The sequence below is a fragment of the Psammomys obesus genome, unplaced genomic scaffold (assembly GCF_907164565.1).
Source record: "Psammomys obesus unplaced genomic scaffold, mPsaObe1.curated_primary_1811, whole genome shotgun sequence".
Taxonomy (NCBI): domain Eukaryota; kingdom Metazoa; phylum Chordata; class Mammalia; order Rodentia; family Muridae; genus Psammomys; species Psammomys obesus.
The window spans coordinates 14,905,751-14,929,671 of NW_026596131.1; the positions used below are offsets into that span (position 1 = coordinate 14,905,751).

Here is a 23,921-nt window from a genome sequence, read left to right on the forward strand (position 1 = left end):
TGCGTGTATGCAAGGCCAGGGATCCTTCTGGCTATGTCCACAGGAGACAGGTCCTGGGCAACAGGGACAGGCATGCAGGCGTGGCCTAAGCCTGAGCAGGTGTGCCTCCTGCCCACTGGCCTCTCCCCCCTGCTCTCTGTGCACAGTACATCGATGCCATCAGCAACAAGCAGGGCGAGCTGGAGAACTACGTGTCTGATGGCTACAAAACCGCACTCACGGAGGAGCGCAGGAGGTTCTGCTTCCTGGTGGAAAAGCAGTGTGCTGTGGCCAAGAACTCTGCTGCCTACCACTCCAAGGTGAGCCAACGCCATGAGCTGTAGGGGCCCCCAGGTCAGAGCAGCTGGCCCCAGTTGCAGGAGGGAACGGGCTGTTCATGAGCCCAGCACTAATGCTGAGACAAGGTCCTCATGAGCCTCAGGCTGAGGAACAGGTCTAGAGGGAGAGTTGCCAGGTCAAAGGGCATGACATCTTGAAAACTTCCATTAGAATTTGATGGATAGTTTAGGAGACTGCAGCTGACTGTCTGCTGAGGAGAGAGTCCAGAGCAGGGTGAGGCTGGGGGATTTCTAAAATCACCCTTGGCTTTTCTGATGGCATGCCAGGGAGGGAGTGATACACAGCTCTCCAGGCCTCTAGAAGTGTTGGCCTTACACCTTCACTCCGTCCTGCTTACAGTCCATCTAAACACCGGTGAGGTGCTCACAGGCCATGATGCTGACGACTCCTAGCCTCTAAGGCTGGACCATGGCGCCAGACATCTGGATGTCTAACAGCTGCCGTGCTTGGCTGTTCGCTGTGCAACTGGCCACCCTCATCCCACATCACCTCCTAGGCAGCTGTGGGTCCTCAGCTCCCAAGTCCCTGGCTTTTGGTGTCTCTCCTTCGCCACTCCAGGTGGCTTCTTCTGAACCCAGACCTGGTCACATGCACGTCCTCAGCGTCTCTCCTAAGCCCCCACTTCTGGGGGTGCCCTCAAGCGTTAGCCTTTTTTTTAAAGATTGATTTGTTCTGTGTACATGAGCGCTCTATTTTCATGAACACCAGAAGAGGGCACCAGATTCCATTACAGATGGTTGTGAGCCACTATGTAGGTGCTGGGAATTGAACTCTGGACCTCTGGAGGAGAAGCCAGTGCTCTTAATGGTGGAGCCATCTCTCCAGCCTGTGCACTAGGCTTTTGGTGGGGCTCATGGGCACAGCCGTTCCTGTTTCTTCCATGACCTCTGAGAAACCGACCTTCTTCCACCAGGTCCAGTGAGGACCCCTGCTAGACACCTCCCCCATGTTCCTTCTCCCATCACAGGACACATGGATACACACACACATACACACACACACACACACACACACACACACACACACACACGCACACGCACAGGCTTCCTGGGAGGTGCCACATTCTAAGACCTGGCACAGCCTTGCTGAGCAGAGAAAGCTCCCATGAGGAGCTGTGTCCTTCAGGATAGTCGGCCATGAGCCACTGCTTGTGTGGCCCTGGACACTCAGAGGGCTGACATAACCCTCAGGGTAGGGAAGGCTCAGATGATCGGCTCTTGCAAGGAACATTTTGGGGGGAGTGGAACCATGTAATTCTCTGCATCTCTCGGAGCTGAAGTGGGCTTAGACTGTGTCCCCTGGAACATTCAAGGGCTTAGATGAGATGAGGCAGTCAAGCCAACCACGGTGACACTGGTCATGGCCTTGCGAGTGAAGGTGGTCTAGAGACTGGTGCTATGCACACTGACACACATCCTTCCCGCCGTCATGTGAACTCACACATACAGACACATAACCTAGAACCTCTGCTTGGGTCCTCAGGGCCTTGGGACCAAGAAAACAAAAGCCCAAAGGCTACTTCCTCCCTGGGCTGTTCCAGCTGGAGGCAGGTACACAGCTAGGTCAGAACTGCACCTGAGTCCTGGCAGACAGCCTGCTGTGTGGCACAGTCCCCTGTGAGAGCTGCTGGATGGTCACCTAACCGGGTACCCTGGCCAGCACAGCAGTCTGAGGCTGGCAGAGGCGGCTGCGCCCCCTGGTGGTCACCAGCTTTGTGTCTGGAGAAGGGCTCTGACCTCCCTATCTAGCAGCTGGCCATGCTGCTGCGTGCAGACTCAACACACCGGTGCCAGATGCCAGGCACAGCTGCCCTGCTCTTTCAGGCCTTTGAGTTTTTTCAGATGGACGCAAGACCCTGAAGCAGAACTTAGTGTCGTGCCTATGCTCCCTCATCCCATGTACACTCCTTGTGCTCATGGCGGTGCCTGAAACAGGCTTTCATGTGCCCCAGAGGCGAGCCAAGCTCTTGGTCCCTAGAGGTGGATAGGAGTGGCAAGCCCGTCTCTAGACAGGCCTCCTTTGCATGCCTCCAGCCTCCTGGCTTGACATGACTGTCCTGTCTCCAGTTTCATGGCCCTCCCGCTACCAGTTGGCTCTCCCTTGCTGTCATGAGGTTTCACCCACAGAGGAGCTGCGTGTCCTGGGGCTGGCTGTGCGAGCCCATCCATTTCTTTTTCTCTAGGTCACGGGGAAGCGCTGGCAGAGCAGGGCCTTCCTTGGTCTGACCTCGGCCCTGGTGTTCTCTCTGTGACCTAGCATACAAGTACATACTAGACCCATTAGTGAGGATCCCTTTTTGAGATCCGAGGGGGAAGAGCAACCTGGGGCTAGGCACGGTGACGGTGCTCAGCGAGACCATGGACTGTGCCCCGCTGAGCGAACCCATGCTGCCTCTAACTCTGCTTCTGTCCTGTGTGTTCCAGGGCAAGGAGCTGCTCGCCCAGAAGCTGCCTCTGTGGCAGCAAGCCTGTGCTGACCCCAACAAGATCCCAGACCGTGCTGTCCAGCTGATGCAGCAGATCGCCAGCAGCAACGGCTCCATCCTTCCAAGTGCCCTGTCTGCCTCCAAGTCCAACCTGGTCATCTCAGACCCCATTCCCGGAGCCAAGCCCTTGCCAGTGCCACCTGAGCTGGCGCCATTTGTAGGGGTGAGTCCTGGGCCTTCAGAAGCTTAGGGGGTGGGAGCATGTCCTCCAGAGGGCACACCAGCGTGCTGAGCCCAGGCCCCTGTGGGGGGTGCAGGGTCACTCCCAGCTGGCGCCCAGCGACGCCCCGCCCCTGCCTCTTCCTCCAGCGGATGTCTGCGCAGGAGAATGTACCCGTCATGAATGGCGTCGCAGGCCCGGACAGCGAGGACTACAACCCCTGGGCTGACCGCAAGGCTGCCCAGCCCAAATCCCTGTCTCCCCCGCAGTCTCAAAGCAAGCTGAGCGACTCGTACTCCAACACACTCCCCGTGCGCAAGAGTGTGACTCCGAAGAACAGCTATGCCACCAGTAAGGGCCTGCGGGTGCTGGGCTGAGAAAGCAAGGCTTGTGAGTGCGTGTGCTTGCGTGGCTGTGGGAGTATGTGTGTAGGTACAGATACCAACACATGTCTCCACATGGTATGTATGTGCATGTGCCTATGTGCATGTCTGTAGATACCTGTGAACGGTCCATGCATGGGTGTGTTCTGAATGTGTGAGCATGTATGTGTATTGACTGGGCGTGTGGCATGGTGGGATACGACCAGGACGGTGTCTTCAGCAGTCACACAGGCTGGAGGGTGGAGGCGGCCTCACGATCCTGGGCGGCTCCTGTGTTTGGCCCACTACTGTTGGTAATACCTGTGTCCCAGCCTCGTCCCCTGGGCAGGCCTCTCACACTCACCATTGTCTCTGCAGCTGAGAACAAGACACTGCCACGTTCCAGCTCCATGGCAGCTGGCCTAGAGCGTAACGGCCGCATGCGGGTCAAGGCCATTTTCTCCCATGCGGCTGGTGACAACAGCACGCTGCTGAGCTTCAAGGAGGGTGACCTCATCACACTGCTCGTGCCTGAGGCCCGTGACGGCTGGCACTACGGCGAGAGTGAGAAGACCAAGATGTAAGCACCCGCCCAGGAGACAGTGCGAGGCAGCCTCCCCACTAGGCAGACAGGGAGTGGCGGCACGTGGACGCGCTACCGAGGGACACAGTGTGACAGTAATCACAAACCTCAGCCCTCACCCTGCCAGCCTAATCTTTATCTTCTGTGACTGAGCATTCTTTGCTGCTGTTTGGCACAGGACGGGGTGTTCTGAATGCATACTTGCTCTGCCACACGAGAGGGGTTGATGGTTTCCCTTGGAAATATGTAGAAGAGCAGACTCAACCAGCCTGAGACACACACACACACATAAACACACATGTCCCCCTATATACGCCAGACTCCTGTAGGTCTAAAGAGCCTTCAGCAATGTTCCCCAGTATCGAGCCACTCATCCCTGCTTGACTTAACACCTATTACAAGATGCTGGGTGAACAGCTGGATCTTGGCACCACTTGGAGGCAGCCCTCCTTCCCAGGAAAGCAGTATTTTCTGGGTGTGTCTTCAGCCCACATGGCTAAGCAGCTGTGGCCAAGATGAGGCATAAACTGAGTTTTGCTATGGCCTAGTGGCAGCCCCATACTGCCCAGGAAGCCTCAAAAATGTTTCTGAGGAGCCAGGCATGGTGGTGCACACCTGTAATCCCAGCACTCAGGAGGCAGAGGCAGGAGGATCTCTGTGAGTTCAAGGCCAGCCTGGTCTACAGAGAGTTCCAGGACAGTGAGGGCTACACAGAGAAACCCTGTCTCAAAAAAAAAAAAAAAAAAAAAAAGTGCCTGAGGACTAGAAGCCTGTATCTGCCTCTGGCCCAATGGAGCTGTGACCATCACCTCCAGGCAGGGCAGCTGGGTACAAATCCAGCACTGGCCACATGGTTGGGCTCCCTGAACATGAGGTCCTCCCACATATGGGTCTGGACAGTCTGGGGTCTGTGGTAAACAGGGACCACTCTACTGTCCCGCCATGTGTCTGGGCCATCTGGAGGGCCCAGGACTCTCTTACCTGGGACCTTTCTTCTAGGCGGGGCTGGTTTCCCTTTTCCTACACTCGGGTCCTGGATGGCGACGGAAGTGACAGGTTGCACATGAGGTGAGCATCTGTGCAAGGTGTGGCCCCTGGCCACAAACCTGGGCAGGACTTATGGTTCTTTCTCTGCCCCAGAGCCATGTCATAGGCCCTACTGCAGGCTTGAGCCTGTGTGGAAGGGGAGGGTGGAGGGTCTCAAGAGCCCCTGGGAATGCTGGGAAGAGCAGCAGGTGCAATGGGGGCGGTCGTTAGCCAGCCCGTCATGACTGGGCTGTTCCTCCACTGCCTACCTCCTGGAGCAGTTGGCAGGGCCCCGAGTCTCCAAGGTCTCCTGACCCTTGGAAAGTCCCAGCTGTCCCTGAGGTGAGTGGCTGCCTGTCACGGGGCTTCCCCAGCAAGTGTTTGGCAGTTTTCTCCTGGGCATCTCGAGACTGGAGGGGAACCTGTAAGTGGAGCTGAGTGAGGCCTGGGGAAGGAGAACCCCGGCCTTTGTGGCTAGCCACTGAGCTCCTCGTCCTCACAGCCTGCAGCAGGGCAAGAGCAGCAGCACAGGCAACCTTCTGGACAAGGATGACCTTGCCATCCCCCCTCCTGACTACGGCGCATCCTCCCGGGCCTTCCCCTCCCAGTCAGCTGGGACCTTCAAGCAGAGACCCTACAGTGTGGCAGTCCCCGCCTTCTCTCAGGTGAGCCCTGGGGCCGCCGTGGACCTAATGGGAAGGAACCTACAGGAGTCTGCCAGAGCCTCACCTGGTACTCGCTGACCACTATCTGGGCCACCTGGCTGACAGGCCTGAGGCGGAGGCTCTGCAGCTTCAGCTGCAGCCACACACCTCACCAGACTTAGTCTTCTCCCCACCTTCTGCTTGGTGTGGAGTGGGAATGTGGGTGTGGCTGGCCCCAGGGGTCATCCTGGAGACCCACTACCACCCAGAGCCAGGGGGATTAGAGCTACAGGGTGCTTGGTCACATCCCGCTGGTATCGTGACCTGCGGCTGCCCAGGACTTAGCTCGAGGCCATAGGTAGCTGGCTAAGGCCTTTAGGACCTGGGAAGAGTCTCTGGCAAACCCCTGTCAAGTCATACGTCCAGGCTGGGCTGGGTTTTGAGTGTGGAACAGAGCTGTGGGGCTCTATAGTGGCTCCTGTAAACCTGGGACTCAAGTGTGAAAGATGGGGTAGAAGGGACAGCAGCTTGCCTTTGACTCTGGTTCTAGGGCAGGGCCTCTACTTGGATAGAGAGAAAGAAAGAGAACCCCATTTCCAAGTCTTGAGCCACCTGAGAACCATCACTGTGCCCCAATATCTGAGGCGCACTGTTGACCATGTGACCCGAGGAGGTACAGTCCTGTTGGAGGCAGGCAAGATCCTCCCTCTGGCCTTACTGTCCTGACCCAGAGGATGGGGAAGCGTTGGCAGCGCTGCCTCCGGAGCCTGCAGTTCAGGCTCTGTGAATGTGATCTGGGCTTGAGTCTGAGGAGGTCTAGATTGTAACAGTCCTCAGCGAGCACCTTCTGGGGCAGAGCTGCACTGGAGCTGGTGTTCGGAGCATGCAGTGGCAGCCGGCTGTCCAGTCTTACCTGGTTGGAGTTATGGACCTGGGCATAGGCCAGCCTCTGGGCAGCGACTGGCTGTGAAGGCCAATGGTGATTCCACCACCCCTTATGCTAAGCCCACCTGTTGGAGACGGGCAGCCGTCTGCAGCTAGCCTCAGTCCGTGCCCAAGTGTCTCCTCCTGAGCAGGATACACAGCTCAGAGCCAGCCCAGGCTTCTGTGTTTGCGGGCCGGTAAGCACTGGTCTCCTAAAGCAACCTGCCAAAGTCCCTGACTTTCCAGGAAGGGCCCCTACCTGCTGAGACCCCTGGCCTCCCTTCACTGTCCCCACAGAAACTCTTTCTGGGGGAAGCCCCACTGCATGGGAGACATTTAAAGTGAAGGCGATCCAGTCTCCCTCTGGCCAGATGGGAGGCATCCTTGTGAATGTGAGAGGTCAGCACATCATGTCACCATTTGGAACAATCATCCCTGGAGAGGTCCCCGACCACTGCAACCAGAGAGCGGTGGTGGGGAAGGGGCCAGCTTCCTGGGGACCCCAGCTGGGCCTCAACAGGGGCAGACCCATCTTTATGAGGGCCGAGCTAGGGACCCACTGTCAGTAAGGGTGTGCCCTTAGTCTCTGGCACCCACGCTGACCTCTCTGTCTCTGCTCCCCAGGGTCTGGATGACTACGGGGCACGGTCTGTGAGCAGGTAAGAGGCTTCGGGCTTCACTGGGCCTGCGGGTGGGCGGCCACGGGCTTGGTCAGGGTCCCTCTCCCTTGGGCCCGGGAAACTGGCTTTTCTTATCTGGGAACCCTGAGCCTGCCACCAGAGTTCCTCTCCCACCCCTCCTGGGCTCCCACTCTGCTCAACCTGAATAGAGCGAGCGCATCCTTCATCCTGCTGGCTCTTGGTATCCTGGCCTGCTGTGACCATCCCAGTAGGCAGGGCAGCGTTGGGGAGGGTGGTCAGTGCACCTGCAGGCCACTTCTCCTTAGAACCAGGTAGGACCCTTACTGAGGGCTAAAGCTGCTCCCCCGGACACAGTCTTGTCCTGGCTTCACCATCCTCCCAGAGGCCGGGTAGCCTGGCTGCTGGCTGGCCAGGGCCGCTGCCTCTGGCTGGCGGTGGGCATGCATCTGGGCAGCTGTCCTGTGCTTTGTTCCACAGTGGCAGTGGCACGCTGGTGTCCACAGTGTGAGGACGCTGACCCAGGCAGCTTTCTGAAGAGCCCCCAGTCTCCACCGGTTCCCTCCTCAGCTCTCGTTGGTTTGTTCTTGGGTTGTTTTCTTTCCCACCCGCTCCTGCCTTTTGGTTGGTGATCCCAGACTCTGAAATCCCCCAGGGTCCATGGTGCTGCTCCCTGCACCCCTGTGCTCATGCCCCCAACAGGCGTCCCCAGCCTTGAGCAGTAACTGCTAGGTGGGGCCAGCTGGCTGGGCGGCAAAGCAGCATCCTCACCTGCTGCCCTAGCCCTGTGGTGTTCACGACGCACATCCCTTTTCTAAGGCTGGCCATGAGCCAGGGCTAGAGTTTGAAAAAAAAAAAAAAAAATCTTTAAAAAAAAAAAAGAAAAAAGGAAAAAACAGGAAAAAAGGACTTTTTTTTCCTAAAAACAAAAACAGATATGCATGGCCTCCGGTGTACGTACTGTTATTCTGCATCTGACCCCAGAGTGCTGGCGTCTTCTAGAACAGGAAGGGACCTAGGGTCCTGGGGGCCCAAGCCCAGGGACCTTGACCTGCCTCAGGCCCCTTCCAAGGGCTGCGCCGAGAAAAGGGGCGTGGGCACTTGAGCACCTCCTGAGGAAGCTGGCCACTCCTGTGAGGGAGGCTGCGGCCCCAGCCAGGCCTGCCCGTTCCACAAGCCAGGCACTGGGCTTCTTTCCTCGGGAAACCGCCGGGCAGGTGTACGTAGGCCAGAGTGTGGCGCCCTGACACAGGGTGGCGTTACCTCATGCAGTGCCCTGGCGGGAGCTGGAGGCAAGAGCAGGTGCTGCCCGGCCACATGCGAACATTCCAAAGACCTCAAGACCAACCCCACCCATCCATCCACACACATACTTTTGGGGAATCGTTTCAGTAACCAGCCTTTGAGGGAATCACGGCTACCTGCTGCCCCTGGGCCACAGAGGCTTGGTATGCGCGGCCAGCCTGGCAGGGCTGCAGGGAGAGAGGCAGGACCTGGCCCTGCTCCTAAGCACTCTCATCTTTTGTGTGTCTTGGTGACTTTAGAAACAAGCACACTGGACTCAGTGGCTACTGGTTTTGTCTCTTCACACACTGAATTCTGGGCAGTGGAGCCCAAGGCCCAGTGGGCTCGGCCCCGCAGCTGGCGGGGGCCCTTGGGAAGCTGTGGACGCGCCTCTGATGTGGTTAGCGAAAGCCTGCCGAGGACTAGGGCGTGGCTGGGCCAGTCTGACAGCAGCAGCTCAGACACAGACAGACCCGTTTTGTATTTAAGGAGAACACAGCCAGAACCTGGACCTGTGTAAAGAACTCTCTGCTGTTCTAATTTTGCTAAAGATTTTCAATCCAGGGATTCCATGTGCAATGGATGAATGTAGACACAAAGCAGCAAACTTGTATGGAGATGTAAAGTGCTAAAAAATATTTTTTTCCTTTTTCCTTTCCTTTTTTTTAAAAATCTGAACTGTGCCCTGTACTGCGGTTAACTGTTGGAATAAAGGTTTTATTTATTGCACTGAGTTGCTTTAGTGCCTCCTTTCAGCTCCCTGGCATGTGTTGGGGCTGTATGGGCCAGGCCACGCCACAGTGTACCCCAGCCTGCAGCCCGTCTTCAGCCTCTCACCAGCAGATCACTCCCCAGAACAACCTAGGCTTACAGATAGTGCGAGCCCGGCTGGTGATGGCTTTAGAGACAGGCACATGGACTCCACAGCTACTGGTTTTGTCTCTCACAAATGATGCCTGGGTGGCCTTGGTGGCTGAGGAAGCAGGGCCCGAAGGCCTTGGTGCCGACTCCAGCAAGAGTGGCGCGCCCTTCAGTCCCCCTTTTCTGGCCAGCAGGTGGAGTTGTGTGCCCGAGGACTGCAGGACCCTTCCTGGCAGGCTTCACCTGCTCATCTGTGCTCTAGCTTTACCAACAAGCCTTGTGTTTCCTTACAGTGCTGATGTCGAAGTGGCCAGATTCTGAGCTGCCCCTGACTAGCGTTAGTAAGTCGCCCTGGTCTTTTGCCCATCTGTGCATCTGTAGTGTCTGTGGCTAGACCCTCTGGCCTGAGTCAGGACAGCCTCCACAGGAGGGGTCTCCTGCCTGGCTGCCTGGCAGGGCAGGGGGTCTGCCTCGCTGCCTTGCTGAGGGCGCTGGGCCTTCCTTCCACCGGTCCTTTCTTTGGGCTTGTGGTTCTCCTACCTTCCTTCTGCCTGGAGGCTTGTGGTTCCAACTCTGCCCCGTCTCTGCCTTCGCTGCCGAGCACGGGCCTGGTCCAGACCTGCTCTCTCCTACCCTGCAGGGTGCTTTGTCACAGTCCAGGGTGCCCTGGGGGGACAGCCCCCCAAGTCACACAGCACGTACCTGGGTGTTCCTCTGGGGTGCCGTGGGGGTTGCTCATGAGTCTAACTGTTGAGTACCGTAGCTGCATAGAGCCTTGGGCCTAGGGTCAGGTGGTCCTTGCTGTCAGATCTTGCCTCTTGTTCCCTCTGCCTCCCCAAATGGCTATAAAACGCTGGCCAGGCTGCTTTTCCCTTGGTGTGGGAGAAGTGGGCCAAGGTGGGCCACCTGGGCCCTGAAGGAGGGCACTACTGTGTGTCATCCGCCTCAGGGTTAGGGGCTTTTAGTCCCTTCCTACACTACAGAGAGGGTGGCACGAGACGTCAACGACCTGTGCCCCTTAACAGGGGTGGCCGTTGTCTCCCTGAGAGTCACAGTGCTGTATCCCACCCCACGGGCAGCCAGACTACTCAGGCAGGCCCAGGGCCCAGAGCCCTGCTGTTCCTGTCTTCTTGGGTGTCTAACGTGAGTTCCATAGTTCTGCTAGGGTTTGCACAGAGGATGAAATGGCTGCGGCTGGCTCTGGGCCGCCTACTTTCTATCTCCATGCCCAAGATGTTCCCTTGGCAGCTCACGCCTGCTGCCCATCTCTGCTCACACCTCACTGTCCCAGGGTCCCACGAAGCCAGTTAAGGGCCATGTCGTCCTGGTCTTACAGAGGCTTGAGAAAACGCTCAAGGAGGCTGGTGCAGCCTCTCCCTGCAACCAGGTCCCTTGTGTGTGCCAGGACTGGGACTTGGATATGTTGGACTCAGGGCAGAACAGGGCCGCAAACTCAGCCCAGTGCTGCTGTGTGGCCCTGCCCGGCAGTTCCCGGCCAGTCTGCCTGGCCTCCCAGCTGACCTAGCGGAGCTAAAGTGGGTATGGCAGAGCTACCTGTGGTTACCGAGGGGCGTCCACTCACACACAGCTTCACCCTGAATGTGGCCTGCAGGAGGGTTGCCACCACCTGTGGCTTGGTTCTGCGTGGGTAGGAGAGATGGAAACAAGTCCGCATGAGGCCTTGTTCTTGGTAGCACCTGTGTTCTTGTTCCATGGTTGCTGAGGAAAACAGTGAAAGTGAGGCGGGAGGCCGGCTGTGATGCCGCAGGGAGCGGGTTCTCCAGGGTTCTGGTCACAGTGTTGTTCGGAGCTGGCTGCAGGTCTGGGAGGAGCTGGCACCCGCTCCACTACTGGTGTCATCTCGGGGTCCCAGGGCCTGGATGTCTGGTCCTCTCACTCTCGGTGACAGTCTTTGCTGGGCGCACACACTGGCTGTGTCCGCTGCAGGGCGATGTCACCAGTCCACTTGGGTGTCTTTAGAAGGAAACATGCAGAGAAAGGCTGTACAGTGGCGTTGGCCTCTGTAGGTGCTTTTCCGTGCTCCGCATGGCCCTATGGCTTTGGGGGGGGGTAGTGTTTGAGAGCTCTTGGGCAGGACCCTCTGGTTCTGAGCCTCCGTTCTGGTCCTAGCTTGGCGATAGACTGGGTGAGTTACGGTGTGAGCCACGGGGGACGGGAGTGAGGCACGTTCCGCAGACACCTCAGCTGGTCTGTCTTGGGAGCTGAGGCAGCCCGCTTGCTGCCCTGCCCTGTCGCATTCCCTCAACAGGAAGACCTGTCCTCATTCCCAGTCTCCCCAGGTGTTGCCTCTGCCCTTCTGTAGAATCTGGGGTGGGCCAAGGACAATAGCAGGGCGCGCATCGCACACCACGAGCCTCTCCTCTGCAGCCACAGTGAGGGTGTGCAGCCATCTGCACCACGCAGAAGCCTGGCACAGGGCAGAGCAGATGGGGGCCCTTGCTCTCTGGCTCTCAGCGGAGCTGAGCAGCAGTGGAGCCACAGGCATCACCTGTAGGAGGCAGCTGCCAGGGACTGTGCCACCCCGTGCTTCCCCTTCTAAAACCTCACGGTCCAAGTGTTTCAGATCTTAGTGTCATCTTCAGGAAAATGTAGGGTGAGAGCCTACCTATGTGGGTCTTCTGGGGAGCCTGGATGGAGAGCCTGCTCGCCCACCCTGGGCCTACCACCAGCCCCCGGGCTTCTGTGAACCCACCAGGGCCAGAGGTGACCCCATTCCAGGTAATGGCTATAGAGCCAAGCACGCTTCCCTGGAAGTGCCGTTTTGTGCCTTTCGAGTCCCCATGTCCACGTGCCATTTGTGCTGTCGCTGCAAGAGCTGCCTGCCCCCTCCCACCTGCTGCCCTGTGCTATTCCCACTGGGGTGGGCCTGCTCAAGCCTGACAGGGACTGCAGAACAGGCTGCCGGGAGGGCTGGTCCAGGGCAGCCCATCCACGCTCATTTGTTTCATTTGTACTTCTTGTCTTGAGTCTTGTTCGTGTATCAGCTATGGCCCAAGGGGTCCCCGGGTGGCTCAGCCACCAGTCGGGAAGCAGTAGGCCCTCGGCAGAGGAAGTGGTCATCTGGCCGAGGCAGTGGCCATGGTACTCATCCCCGGCCTGTGGAGTCAGGGCACGTGTGCCTTGTGTGTGTCATGTCTACATGTCCCAGCGTGCCTCCTGTGGCGCCCTGCATGCCTGGGCGGGTTTGTGTGGCCTGCTGGGCTGCGTTCTCTTGTGCACGGGAGCAGAACCACTCCTTGGGCTCAACCTGGGGCTGGGGGTTCACCAGACTGCAGCAGGCTTCCTGCGGGGATTCAGACTTAACATTAAGAATGTGGTCCCGTCCTCCAGCCCGGGTTGGGAAGGGAACAGCTAATCCTCACCATCCTGTCCACTCTGCCGCCCTGCCTGGCCGGGTAAGGTGACGGTGGGGAGCTGTGCTAGGGGCTAGCACAGCTCCCGGCTCCAGCCCCGGCTCTGAGAATGGGCCATTGGGATCTAGGCCGGGACCCCCAGGAGTAGCCTGGTGGCACAGCTTAGCCGGGGCAGCCACCAAGCTGAAACTGCTCTTCTCTCCCCAGGAATCCCTTCGCCAACGTCCATCTGAAACCAACAGTGACCAATGACAGATCAGCCCCTCTGCTCAGCTGACGGGCTGGCCCGTATCGCCTCTCTCTCCCCACCCACCAGCTGAGAGTGGCCACGGCGTGTTCCCGTCCGGAGAAGACCGCCCTGCCCCTCCCCAGCTCTGTCTCGCACTGGCCCAGCCTGGGCTGGATCCCAGGTTCTGGAGGTGGCTGCCTCGAGGTCAGTGGCTTTCCACTGGTCATGGTTTTACCCCAACACAGGGGCTGGCACTTGGGGGCAAGCATCCCTGCCCCCAGCTGCGGAGCCTTGAGTGCCTCTGAGCACAGGATGTTATGCCAGCGTGTAGCTGGAAGGGAGCCTATTCCCATGCTGATCTTTTTCTTTTTTAAAGAAATGTTTTAGCTCACAAGTGTCTGGTCAATAAACATGTAGCTACCTACCTGCGGTGTGTGACCTGTTAGCTTGGGGGCATGGCTGGGGTGCAGCTGTTCCCTGTAAGCAGTTTATCATGAGCACAGCTATGCTGTTGCGTGGACAAGAGCCCAGCTCTCCGGCTGCTTCAGCTGAAAAGTAGGCCCTTGATAAAGCTTCCTCAGCTCTGTTTGGATGTAGCCACGTGATGATGAAAGTTCTAGGGCATGGAGAAGACCCAGGCTCTGTCATCAGTTTCCCCCAAGAAAAGCTCTGGAGCCCCCTGCCTGTTAGGTAGATGTCCAGGCTGGCCCGCCTACCCACAGGCTAGGCACACAAGCTAGCCCAGGACAGGGCAGAGTAGGAGCGTAGAGTCCCGTTGCCAATCTCCTGCCTCCATGCACTGCTGCTGGGCTTAGGACAGAAGCCAGGCAGAAGGCTGCTCTGAGCTCTTCTTTCATCAGACCTAAGGGCCACCGAGGGGCAGTGGAGAGGCGGGAGGCGCTCACCTGGCACACGGGGCCCCAAGGGCAGGGGTGACAGCTGAGTTCTCCACCTTCCATCCCCAGGGTGTTACAGACCCCCAAAGAAAACAGGGAGCATGGAGGCCGTTTTGTTTTTTTTGTTTTTTTTTTTTTTCTTAGCTTGGTTTCTCTTAAAAAACAAGGAACAAGAAAGTCATTGCACCAGCGTCCTAAGCCTCAAACTAAAAACAAACAACACAAAAGACATTGCCCAACCCAAAGCAACAGTATACTTTACATGTCTTTGGCAACAATAACTTAGAATCACCCCATTTCCATTCACTCCAGCAAGTTACAAAAATATTCCCTGTCCTGCCTACCCCAGCCCTATCTCCTCCCAGCCCTGCCTGCAGGCAGGAGCCCCACAGTGGCTGTAGGGCACACCCAAGTCTCCCGTAGCCACCAGGGTGTGGGCAGGCACGGCTCTGCCCACACCACCCTCCAGCCACCACCTCCAAGGCAATCCGGCTACAGCCTGGGAACCTCTGCTACTCGGCGGGACTAGACCGGAGTGATCCAGACAGAGCCTACGGGGGAGGGCTTCTGCAGAGGCAGTGAAGGGGAAGTAGCCAGGACTCTGAGATAGGGGCTTGGAGCCCAAGGGTCCATCTTTGCTCTGAGTACACCTAGACCCGGGTAAGAAGGGGGGGGGCGGGCAAAAAGGACCTGCAGGCTTAAAGCCATCTTGAAACCTGCCAGGGATCCTTTGAACACATAGCAGGGACCTACGCAACAGGGCATGTGGGCCCTTGCCGCATGGTCCTGCCTGAGGCCAGTTCACCACCACCAGCCGTATAGGAAGAGTGGCTGAAGTGGGGGGTCGGGGGGAGTGCCCAGGAATGGAGAAGACACCCAGGGTCCCGGTGTCCTCCTTGAGTGTGTACGTATATGCTTACAGACACCCACAGGCCCTCAGGCTGTAGGTATCTCCAGAGGCTGCAGCAAACCCCAGGGTCCACCCAGGGCACACTCTGCCTTCAGGGCAGCACGGAGGAGGTACACAGCCCAACGCGTCCAGGGCTAGATATAGGCCTGCTTCTCCGGTGCTCACGATCCCCATTCAGTCCCAGTCACCATCCTTGCTGCTGCCTGGACAGGATGACAGGGGCTCCAGTGAGGCCAGCCTCTGAACAGCGGGACTACTTGGGTCTCAAGCCTCTGCGTATCGGCCCCCAGCAGCTGCTGCTGGGCCTGGCAAAGGGGGTACATGTGAGCATATGGGGAGATAACACACACAAGTTCTCTCACACCAAAACTCACCCACCCTCACAACTACCTGGTCGGCCCACTGGTAGGTCTGAACTAGATGGGGGATGAACCCATTTCTCTTTCCCAGGTTACCCAGATCCAGAGCCAACAATGTTTAGCAAATGCCCTCCATGTCTGGGTACACATGCCCCAAACAAAGAGGGCGTGGTCGGAGCCATGCAGTGGTCTCCCTGAGCCAGGGACAAGGATGATGACCTTTCCCCTCCAGGCCACCACAGGCAGGGCAGCTGGGGAAGAGGTCTCCGAGGAGGAGAAGCAGGCAGAAAGGACTGGTCAAAACTGTGAGGGAGCGAAACCCGGCAGAGAGAAGCCTTCCCTGGTGCAGGCAGTGAGCGGGCACATGGCAGATGGGCTGTGGTGCCCCTGCCTGGGTACCAGGCACTCTGAGCAAGAAGCTCAGAGCCACGCCGCAGATGGCGGTAGGACCCACCACTCCGGGAACGTTCTAGTAAGCTGTGGGAGGGCAGCATCGGGCTGAGCAGAACAAGTGCCCAGCAGCCTGCTGCGGAGGATAGAGCGGGCAGAGGGTGGGCGGGTCCTGGGGCCCAGAGACCAGGAGGGAAACGCTGTTAACAGGGCAACGTCCCGCAGACCAGAGGCCACCAGGCCTCCTCCACCGGCACCCCTCACGGGCGCCCACTCACAGTGCCTCTCTGCTCCACCTCAGCCCCTCCGCACCTACCTCCCACCGACTGGGCATCTGCGTCAGATACGTGGGTGATGGAGAAGCGGGAGGCGGGTGTGGGTGACACCGTGAAACGTGAGAAGGGCGCCACCGGCGTGGGGGGCGTGGCCAGGACAGGGTCGGCCGAGTCCAGTGTCGCCACCAAGGCCGCCTTGCCAGGTACCAGTGGGAAATCGGCATCCCATTCGAACGTACTGCCTGCAAGTCAGGCCAAGAAGTCACTTCTGCTCGGTCACGCCCCGGCCCCCCGGCCCCTGCTTCAGCTGATAGCACATTTTGAACCCAGCCCTCTCGTGACGGCGATGTCACGCTCTGGCCCCAGCACCTGGCTCACCCTGTTCAGGAGTGGAGCTGTCGGGCAAGTGGTCAGCCCCCTGCGGCAGGCCGGGGGCACTGGGTGAGCCGGGGCTACCCTCCAGGAACGTGGGAAGAGGTTCCTTCGCGGTGGGGAAGGGCTCCCCAGCCTCTCGGGTGGGGCTCTCCTGGAGGGGCAGAGCACCACGTGACTCGGCTGCCCACCCCGTCCCCGCCCTGCGCATGCCCACAGCGGCAGCCCACCTGGTCGAAGAGGTAGACCGTGACGTCGTCAAAGAAGGACACGGCCTTCTTCTTGCGCTCCAGGTCCTCGCAGAAGGCCTCCGACAGCAGGCTGGGCATCTTGAGCAGGCTCCGCAGGTTCCGGGCGCTCTGGCTCTCGGCCACTACCACCGGCACCGCCGGCTCCTCCTCGCTGTCCTCACTGGGCTCCCGCACACTGTAGCATCGGAGCTCCTCGTCAGATTCATCGCTGTCCTCGCTGTCCTCTTCGTCCTCTGGCCGGCCCTCCGCAGCCCCAGGGTGGCCAGGCAGGGCCAGGCAGAGCGGGGACCTGGGTCTGCTAGGACTCCCCGCCCGCCCCAGCTGAGCTGTCCCCGGCAGCTGTCCTGGGCGGCCCACGGGGTCAGAGCTAGGCGGGACTGAGGTCAGCAGGAAACACTTGGAACGTGCAGGGCTGGGCACAGGCTGCACCTCAGCTGGGCTTTGAGCCCCAAGAGGCTCTGGCCTGGGGCCGACCGGCAAGGGCTCCTCCGCCTGCTGTGGGGGGGGCAGCACCTCCCTGGGCCCATCAGGCCTGGGAAGAGCCTGCGCAGCCTGATGTCCTGGGCTGGGTGAGCTCTTCAGGTCTTGCGCCACTGGGGAGTCCTGGGCCCCACTGAGCTTCTCAGGGCCAAAGGTGGGTTCGGACTCAGCATCCAGGTCTGAGAAGTAGGCGGAGTCTCGGTAGGGGTTCTTTTTGCTGAGGCCCCCAAGGGAGGCAGAGAGCAGAGTCTCGGGCCCTGGGCTCTCCCCCTCTGAGGCTAGCTCCCCGAAGGCCTCAGAATCACTCGCCTCATGGGCCTCCTTGAGTACAAACTCAGGAGACTCATAGTTCTCCGTGTCATAGCCACTGTCCATGGCCCGGGGCTGGCCACCAGCGGGACCGGCAGCTGATGCACTCAAGACCTCACGGCCACTGTCGCTGGCTGAGGACGGGATGTCCAGAGAGTCCAGGGAGTCGGGGGTCCCTGCCTGCTTCTGCAGGCACTGCAAGGCCGGCACGGTGGTGCCTGGCTTCTCGGGGCGGGGGCCGTCGCTGGGCAGGTCGGTGAAGACCCCTGACGTCATCTCCTCCATAGTGTCCTCATCGCCACTGCTGGGTGCCTCAAGCCCCAGAGGACTGCTGCTGCTGTCCAGGGTGGGGGCCGGCTTCGGGAAGGTCACCCGGCTGCCAGCAGCGGGTGTAGGGGAGGCAGGCAGGATGTGGGGAGCGCTCGCCTCCTCCGAGGGAAGCCAGGCTCCTTCACGGGATGGGGAGGGTACAGACGGAAGGGGTAGCTGGGGCCCGGCCAAGCCCTCCGCCTCCTGGGCAAGTTTGGGTTCCATGTGGGGGTTGTGCCCCCCGCCGACAGCCGCCTCGGTCCAGGAGGATGTGACGAGGCAGGCAGCAGGTGCCAGGCCTTTGGCAGGACACAGAGGAAGCAGGCTGAGGCAGCGGCTTGGCTCGGGACCCGGGGAGGCTGCTGCTAGCCCAGGCAGACATTCTCCGGGGTCCTCCGGGGACAGGGCGGGGCCCAGCTCCGGGGAGGCCCGAGGGGTTTGCTCTAGGCTGGAGCAGTCGTCTCTGTAGCTGTCTGTGAAGCTGCTCACGTAGCCGGGATCCCAGGATTCGGGGTCTCGGCTGCCGCTGTTGTTGTTGGCTGACGTGTTAGAGCTCCAGTGCCCACAGCGGGCAGCCCTCCCTGCCCTTCCCTCCCCCAGCCCCTCGTCACCGGGGGACAGCTGTGCCCCAGGACTCCCGGAGGGTGATGCACCCAGTGGGTCATCAAAGAAGGGTGGGCAGAAGGTAGCCACACCCCAGTCTATGTCTTCAGACGGCAACATCGGGGTCCCAGGAGAAGGGGACCGTGAGGGGCAGGGCGGCTCTCGCCTCCTTCGTGAATGGTGGTCGCAGGGGCCCCACAGGCCCCCGGCAGGGGGTGCGTGGCCCAGCAGGGGCTCCATGACAAGAGAGGCAGTGGTGCTGTCCTCCGAGTTGTCGGCTTGGCCAGGCACAGCTTGGGGGCTGGGCGCACAGCCGGCACAGTCCGGATCGTGGCCAGCGGCAGGCTCTGCCCCCTCCAGGCGGATGAAGTACTCACTGCCCACTGAGGGGCTGTGGGCACTGAGGACCGGCACCACCCCTGGGGGCGAGCTGTCGGGGGCGCACAGCTCCTGCAGGCGTGCTGGGGAGCCTGGGCTGGGCGGGCCCCCTACCGGTGGGAACGCCTCGGCGCCACAGCCAGCCTCCCACTTGTATTCAAAGTTGAGGCCGTGACTGGTCTCTGTTACGGTCAGCACGTCGTCGCTGTCCACACGGAAGCCGTCGCTGGCGAACTGCTCCAGCAGCGGGAAAGACGAGGCCGCTGTGAGGTCAGCAGGGGCAGTGGGGCCAGTGGGGCCTGACCCCAGGCCGGTGTTGCCCCCAGGCCGAAGGGAGCGCCAACGGCGCTCAAATTCCTCCTCCAGCTCCGTGGTGCCCTTGGCGCACAGGTAGGACAGCAGCAGATGGACCTCTTCCGCCGTGGGCCTCTGCTCTGGCTGCAGCCAGCAGAACTGCAGCACCTCGTACCTGCCGAGAGGCCCTCATGAGTGGGCCTGGCCACATGCGGAGGCCTGGTGCATAACCTGCCCTCTGGGCACAGTCCCCCATGCTCAAAGTACCCCGGGGGCAGCCTGGGATCAGGTTGGGGTCAGAGAGTTCCCTGGAAGTCCCCAACCCAGGAGCCACAGAGAGGGAAGCAACCAGCCCCCTGCGCCCTCCGGCCTGCCGTCCAGGGCGGCGGGATCCTCACCAGCGATCAGACAGGGCCAGCTGCAGCTGAGGCTTGGGCAGCTTCAGCTGCTGCTCTCGGACGGCGTAAGCCAGCACCTGCCTGTCCGAGTGCTGGGGGTAGGGCTGAGCGCCCAACTCGAAGAGCTCCCAGATGGTCACACCCAGCGACCTGCAGGGGCAGCCACAGCGAGGCATGGCTGAGCGAGGCTGCACAGGGCCCCTGGACGCCTGTCATCGGCCCAGCCTCTCCAGGACCCAAGCCCGTTACACTGCAGCTGCTCCTCCCCAGCAGCACAGGTGCCAGCCAAGGCCCCGTGTCCCATGAGAACACATGGCTCACGACAGCAGCTCACGCTGGGCTTTTAACCTCAATGTGCACTTTGGCCGGAGTATTGGTGGGTGTCCTGGAGGCCCCACACTCTTGACTACCAGCACAGGGACCTCAAGCACTCACCATGAACAGCTGGAACTAGTAGCCCACAAGGAACCTCATAAGGCCACACAGGGTGACAGGCATGGGCACACTTTCCCTGGTGCCAGCCAGCACCCTAGCCAGAGAGGGCGGTGGGGATGTTGGAGCAGAGGGCGGAGCTGAAAGCTGGTATCCCCACTCCAGAGCAGCCAGGGCCCGCCCAGCAGGAGCCCCCCCCATCTGACCCCCCTCCCCAGCCTGCCCCACACTCCGCCTGCCCGCGCTCACCACACATTGCTGCTCTTGGTCTGATCCACAACCAAGAGGTTGCCGTGCACCTCGTCCACCAGCTCGGGCGCGATCCAGCGCAGCGGCACCCACAGCTGGTCAGCAGTTATGAGGTAGTCTTCCTGCAGCATGCGGGGACAGGATGGGACTTAGCTCCAGCAAGTTTGCGCCGCCCCTGAGCACAGGCCCTGGCAGCCCTCACTCACCCTGTATTTGCAGTGTGACAGGCCGTAGTCCCCAACCTTCACCGTCAGGTCAGACGTTAGCAGGCAGTTCCTCAGGGCCAGGTCACTGCAGGGTGGGAAGCACTATCAGCCAAGCGTGCAGGCCTGAGGGAGTCCAGCACTGGGGTCCTTTGCCCACACGGTTTGGCTTCTGAGCACAGGCAGGCAGGCAGGGATGTCTGAGGGGCCCTGTCGTGTCCCAGCCCTGGCCCCACACCCTGCACTAGCTGTTTTGGAAGGCCTGTCTACACAGCACCATGAATGTGGCAGTGAAAACAAGGTTGGAAGATGCTCCAAGATCCCTGACTGGCTCTAGACCGCGACCCCTCGCACCTCCTCCTGACCTACCCAAGCTACAGGGCAAGGTGTCTGCAGGGTCCTTTCAGGACCGGCGTCCTCCCACCCCACCGCACCGCAGCAGCACCCAAAGCCCAGGGTTAGAGCTGAGGAGGAGACCGAGGCCTGGAGAGTCTCAGAGGGTCCTGCCAGCAGGCAGAGCCCGAGTTCTAGAGCCTGCCCTGCTGCAGAGCTGGAGCTGAGCTCTAGAACAGGATGGACCCCAAAGCACCCTTCTGTGAAGTGTGGGAGTCACCCCAGCCCCTCCTCCAGATCAGTGGCAAGCCTGGGGTGCCAGCGTTCACCCTCCTTCTCGGCCGGAGTGTTTGGCACAGTGCAGAGTGTGCCTGCGTCTGCCACGCTGCTGTTAGGCTGAGGGCTCTGGGGGAAGACGCAGCCATCCCGGCCAGGGCACAGCTGGTGGAGTGGCCATGCCTATGGCTGGGGCAGTTGGGGCTAGGTAGCAGGCGGGCCAGGAGGCTGGCAGCTGCCCTCTTCAACAAAATCACTGATGCTGGAGTCGCCTGTGTCATCACTCAGCACCAGGATATTGTTGGGGAGGACGGCCCGTGCAGCGCCGGGCTGGCAGGCTTGTCCTCTCCGCTTCTTCCAGCGCGTGCCCCGCTCATGGGAGGCTGGCCGTCCCGCCTGTCTTTTGACCGCCAGAGCCACTCCACCCACTGCAGGCCAGCCCAGCCACTCTCTGGCCCGGGGAGGGAGGCTGGGGCTGACGTGGGGACCCAAGCATGGCTGGGCACTATGGTAGACAGGATGGATTTCTCCGTTTAATCATCTGCAAAGGGAGCTTCAAACTTCGGTCTTCACAGTTTGTTTATTTAGTTTGTGATGGTCTCTCTACATAGTGGCTATTCTGAAACTCACTCTGTAGATCAGACTGGACTTGAACTCACAGAGATCTGCCTACCTCTGCCTCCCGGATGCTGGGATTTAAAGGTGTGAGCCACCATGCTCAACTAGTCTTCACAATTTTAAGAATTATAAAATTCCCTGCAGAGTGGCTACTTGATGTAGCCACTCAGTTCATGAGGCCTGAAGAATGGGATCAGCATATGGCCTTCTTGTACAGAGACGTCACGTCTGGGGGCCAGGGTTCTGTGGCCTCGGCCTGGCTAGCCGAACTGGCCCTCACCTGTGCACATAGTTGTGACGATGCAGATGCAAGACGCCACATGCCACCTCGCACGCCATGCGCTGCAAGGTCAGGGGGTCAGGCGCAATGGGCTCTGTCACCCGGCAGCTCCGTAGGTAACCTTTGAGGTCCCCCTGCCAAGAGAGCACACACGGCCACCCGCTAGCCGCAGCTGCCAGCGCAGCGCAAGGCTGCCACCACCCCAGGAGATCCGGGTCTGTGACCTGAGGACCAGCCCGCTGTCAGGCCTAGTGTTCCTGGGGGTTTCGGAAAAGCCTACATCTCAATTCCGCCCCAAGCGACCTCAGCACAAGCTGCCTTGGCCTGGCACCAGAACTGTACATGTAAAGGGACCAGGAGACACCGCAGCCTGTGCCCCGGGAGCTGTGTGAGCCCTGTGGCCGGCCCAGGGCCCCCCAGTGTTGCCCCTGCTGCTGTGGGCTCCCCCTCTCTAAGGGCTCCTCTGAGAGCAAACAGGACAGGAAAGAGGAATCCAGCTCAGAAAGGCCTCGCACGCCCCTTCAGACAGCAGGTTAGAACAGGACTGAGGGGGAGGTGGGGGCATGCTGCCTCTTACCAGCGGGCAGAACTCCATGACCAGCAGGTAGGGGGTCACCTCGGCACACTGGGCCAGGCACTGAAGCAGGTTGCTGTGCTGCAGGACCCTGGAAGAGCGGGCATCTGAGTCTGAGGGCCAGAGACGGGGCAGCCGGGCCGGAGCACTGCCCTCCCCGCCCGCAGCCGCCCGCTCCCCAGGTGCTGGTCGCCCCGCCCCCCTCTGCCCCCACCTACCACCCACCTGTAGGGCTGCACCTCCTCCAAGAACTGCATCTGCTCCTGCACGCTGGCGCTGGCCTTCAGTTCCTTCACCACCACCTGCGTGCCACTGACGCCCGAGTGCACCTCCCCCAGGAACACCTGCCGATGCGACAGCATGGCCAGGGCCCTTCCTGTCTCCACGGGGAGGGTCATCTGGCTCCCGGTGCCTCAGATGGTCCTACAGCTTCCCACCAGGCCCTCTGGCTAGAGCCCCACCTTCAAGGCTCCCTCCTTCCTCACCTCTGGGGTCCATAGGGTATGTGAGAGAGCCCCTCCCCACACCTGGCCACACCCACCACCCCGAGGTGGCCTTACCTTCCCAAACCAGCCGTGGCCGATCTCCTTTAGGTACAGGAGGCTGTGCCGGCCCAGGTCGGTGGACCTGAGAAGTTGCACTAGAGTAAAACCGAAGACTCAGGAAGTGCTTAGCCGCCGCCCCCTCCTTATCTTCCCTGCCAGGCTCCCAGGACCCCCAGGGAGGCTCCGCAAAAGTGCAAGCTGCACTTGAGGGCTGGGGTCAAGGGCTGGGGTCAAGGGCCGGAGTCTCTTAGGCTCTGGGGTGGCTGCCGTCAGCTGAGCCATAGATCCCAATCTCCGTCCAGGCATATTTGACCAAGCCTGGGGAGGAGTGCCCAGAGCCACAGAGATAAGCCAGGCCCAGACAGCAGGGCCTGGAAGGCAGTTTGGATGAGGCAAGAAGCTGGTGCTGAGGCCTGGGAAGATGGCCCACCCCCTACCCCTGCCACAGGCTGGCATTCAAACAGCAGTCACGCCAAAGGCGCCTTTGTTGGGGGCTGCTTGGCACGGCCCTGTACGGGACACACTGGGCCCATTCTCCCTGCAGACCAGGCCGAGTGAAGTCACTGGAGAAGAAGGGTCAGCGTGGGCAGAGGGAAAGGCCCAGGACTCATTGTCGCCACTCAGGCCCCTCAGATTCTCTGAATTCTGCTCCCACACTAATAGAGGCCAGGGGAAGGCAGCGGCCCCTGGGGACTGAGGGACTCCAGGAATGTCGGCTTCGTGCCCAATTCATGGAAGAGTCTCACTGGACCCTGTGTCCTAGGACTTACGCCCTGAACCCCAGTCTGACTGTCTGTCTTCAACCCTGGGCTCAGTCATCCCAGAGCAGGTTCAGAGTCCTGACAGTGGAATCCAGAACAAGCACCGGGGCAGGAGAATGCTTCTGTGTTAGGAGTTAGGGGCAGGGGCAGAGGCTCAGGTGGGCTGGCCCATCCTCACTTGAAAAAAATGTCCCCCAAAAGCAACAGAGCTGAGCAGTGGAGAACACGCCTCTGCCCTTTCTCTGCCTGCCTTGAATGAGGTGGTAGGGGTGGCTGCCGGCCTTTGAGCCGGTGGGTAAATGTGCTCCTGACATGGCCCTTCATGCCTGGGTCCTGCCTGGCTGGCACTCTCCCCCATGGGCCATGAGAGCACACATGCAGGGTGGCCAGGCGGGTGGCTGGAGAGCCGCATGTCTGCTGGCTCAGACAGGTTCTGAGCACCCTGGCCTCTGATGCAGGCGGGGCCCTGGGGAAAGTATTGTGCTGCGAGCCTGCCAGAGCTAGCCCGGGGTTGGGG

General features: G+C 60.2%; 2 protein-coding genes across 7 annotated transcripts in view; one reads left to right on the top strand and one right to left on the bottom strand.

Annotated features, from left to right (window-relative positions):
- The window catches only part of Baiap2 (BAR/IMD domain containing adaptor protein 2), a 64,061-nt gene extending 50,728 nt beyond the window's left edge, over positions 1 to 13,333 (top strand). Inside the window, exons 7-15 of one of the 3 annotated variants that reach the window (XM_055592038.1) lie at positions 147 to 299; positions 2,763 to 2,987; positions 3,134 to 3,335; positions 3,725 to 3,926; positions 4,929 to 4,997; positions 5,458 to 5,620; positions 7,148 to 7,182; positions 9,600 to 9,647; positions 12,888 to 12,959. In XM_055592038.1, coding sequence (XP_055448013.1) covers positions 147 to 299; positions 2,763 to 2,987; positions 3,134 to 3,335; positions 3,725 to 3,926; positions 4,929 to 4,997; positions 5,458 to 5,620; positions 7,148 to 7,182; positions 9,600 to 9,627 — 1,077 coding nt within the window. In that variant the 3' untranslated portion in view covers positions 9,628 to 9,647; positions 12,888 to 12,959. The other 2 variants (XM_055592036.1, XM_055592037.1) reach the window with 2 other exon arrangements.
- Positions 13,334 to 13,916: 583 nt separating this feature from the next.
- The window catches only part of Aatk (apoptosis associated tyrosine kinase), a 36,069-nt gene continuing 26,064 nt past the window's right edge, over positions 13,917 to 23,921 (bottom strand). For 2 of the 4 annotated variants that reach the window (XM_055592039.1, XM_055592041.1), the window contains exons 4-14: positions 22,659 to 22,738; positions 22,324 to 22,442; positions 22,102 to 22,189; positions 21,525 to 21,658; positions 20,021 to 20,105; positions 19,815 to 19,936; positions 19,134 to 19,283; positions 16,342 to 18,910; positions 16,118 to 16,265; positions 15,781 to 15,981; positions 13,917 to 15,020 (exon numbers count right to left, since the gene is read on the bottom strand). In XM_055592039.1, the coding sequence (XP_055448014.1) occupies positions 14,980 to 15,020; positions 15,781 to 15,981; positions 16,118 to 16,265; positions 16,342 to 18,910; positions 19,134 to 19,283; positions 19,815 to 19,936; positions 20,021 to 20,105; positions 21,525 to 21,658; positions 22,102 to 22,189; positions 22,324 to 22,442; positions 22,659 to 22,738 (3,737 nt within the window). In that variant the 3' untranslated portion in view covers positions 13,917 to 14,979. The remainder of the gene's footprint in view (positions 15,021 to 15,780; positions 15,982 to 16,117; positions 16,266 to 16,341; positions 18,911 to 19,133; positions 19,284 to 19,814; positions 19,937 to 20,020; positions 20,106 to 21,524; positions 21,659 to 22,101; positions 22,190 to 22,323; positions 22,443 to 22,658; positions 22,739 to 23,921) is intronic. The other 2 variants (XM_055592040.1, XM_055592042.1) reach the window with 2 other exon arrangements.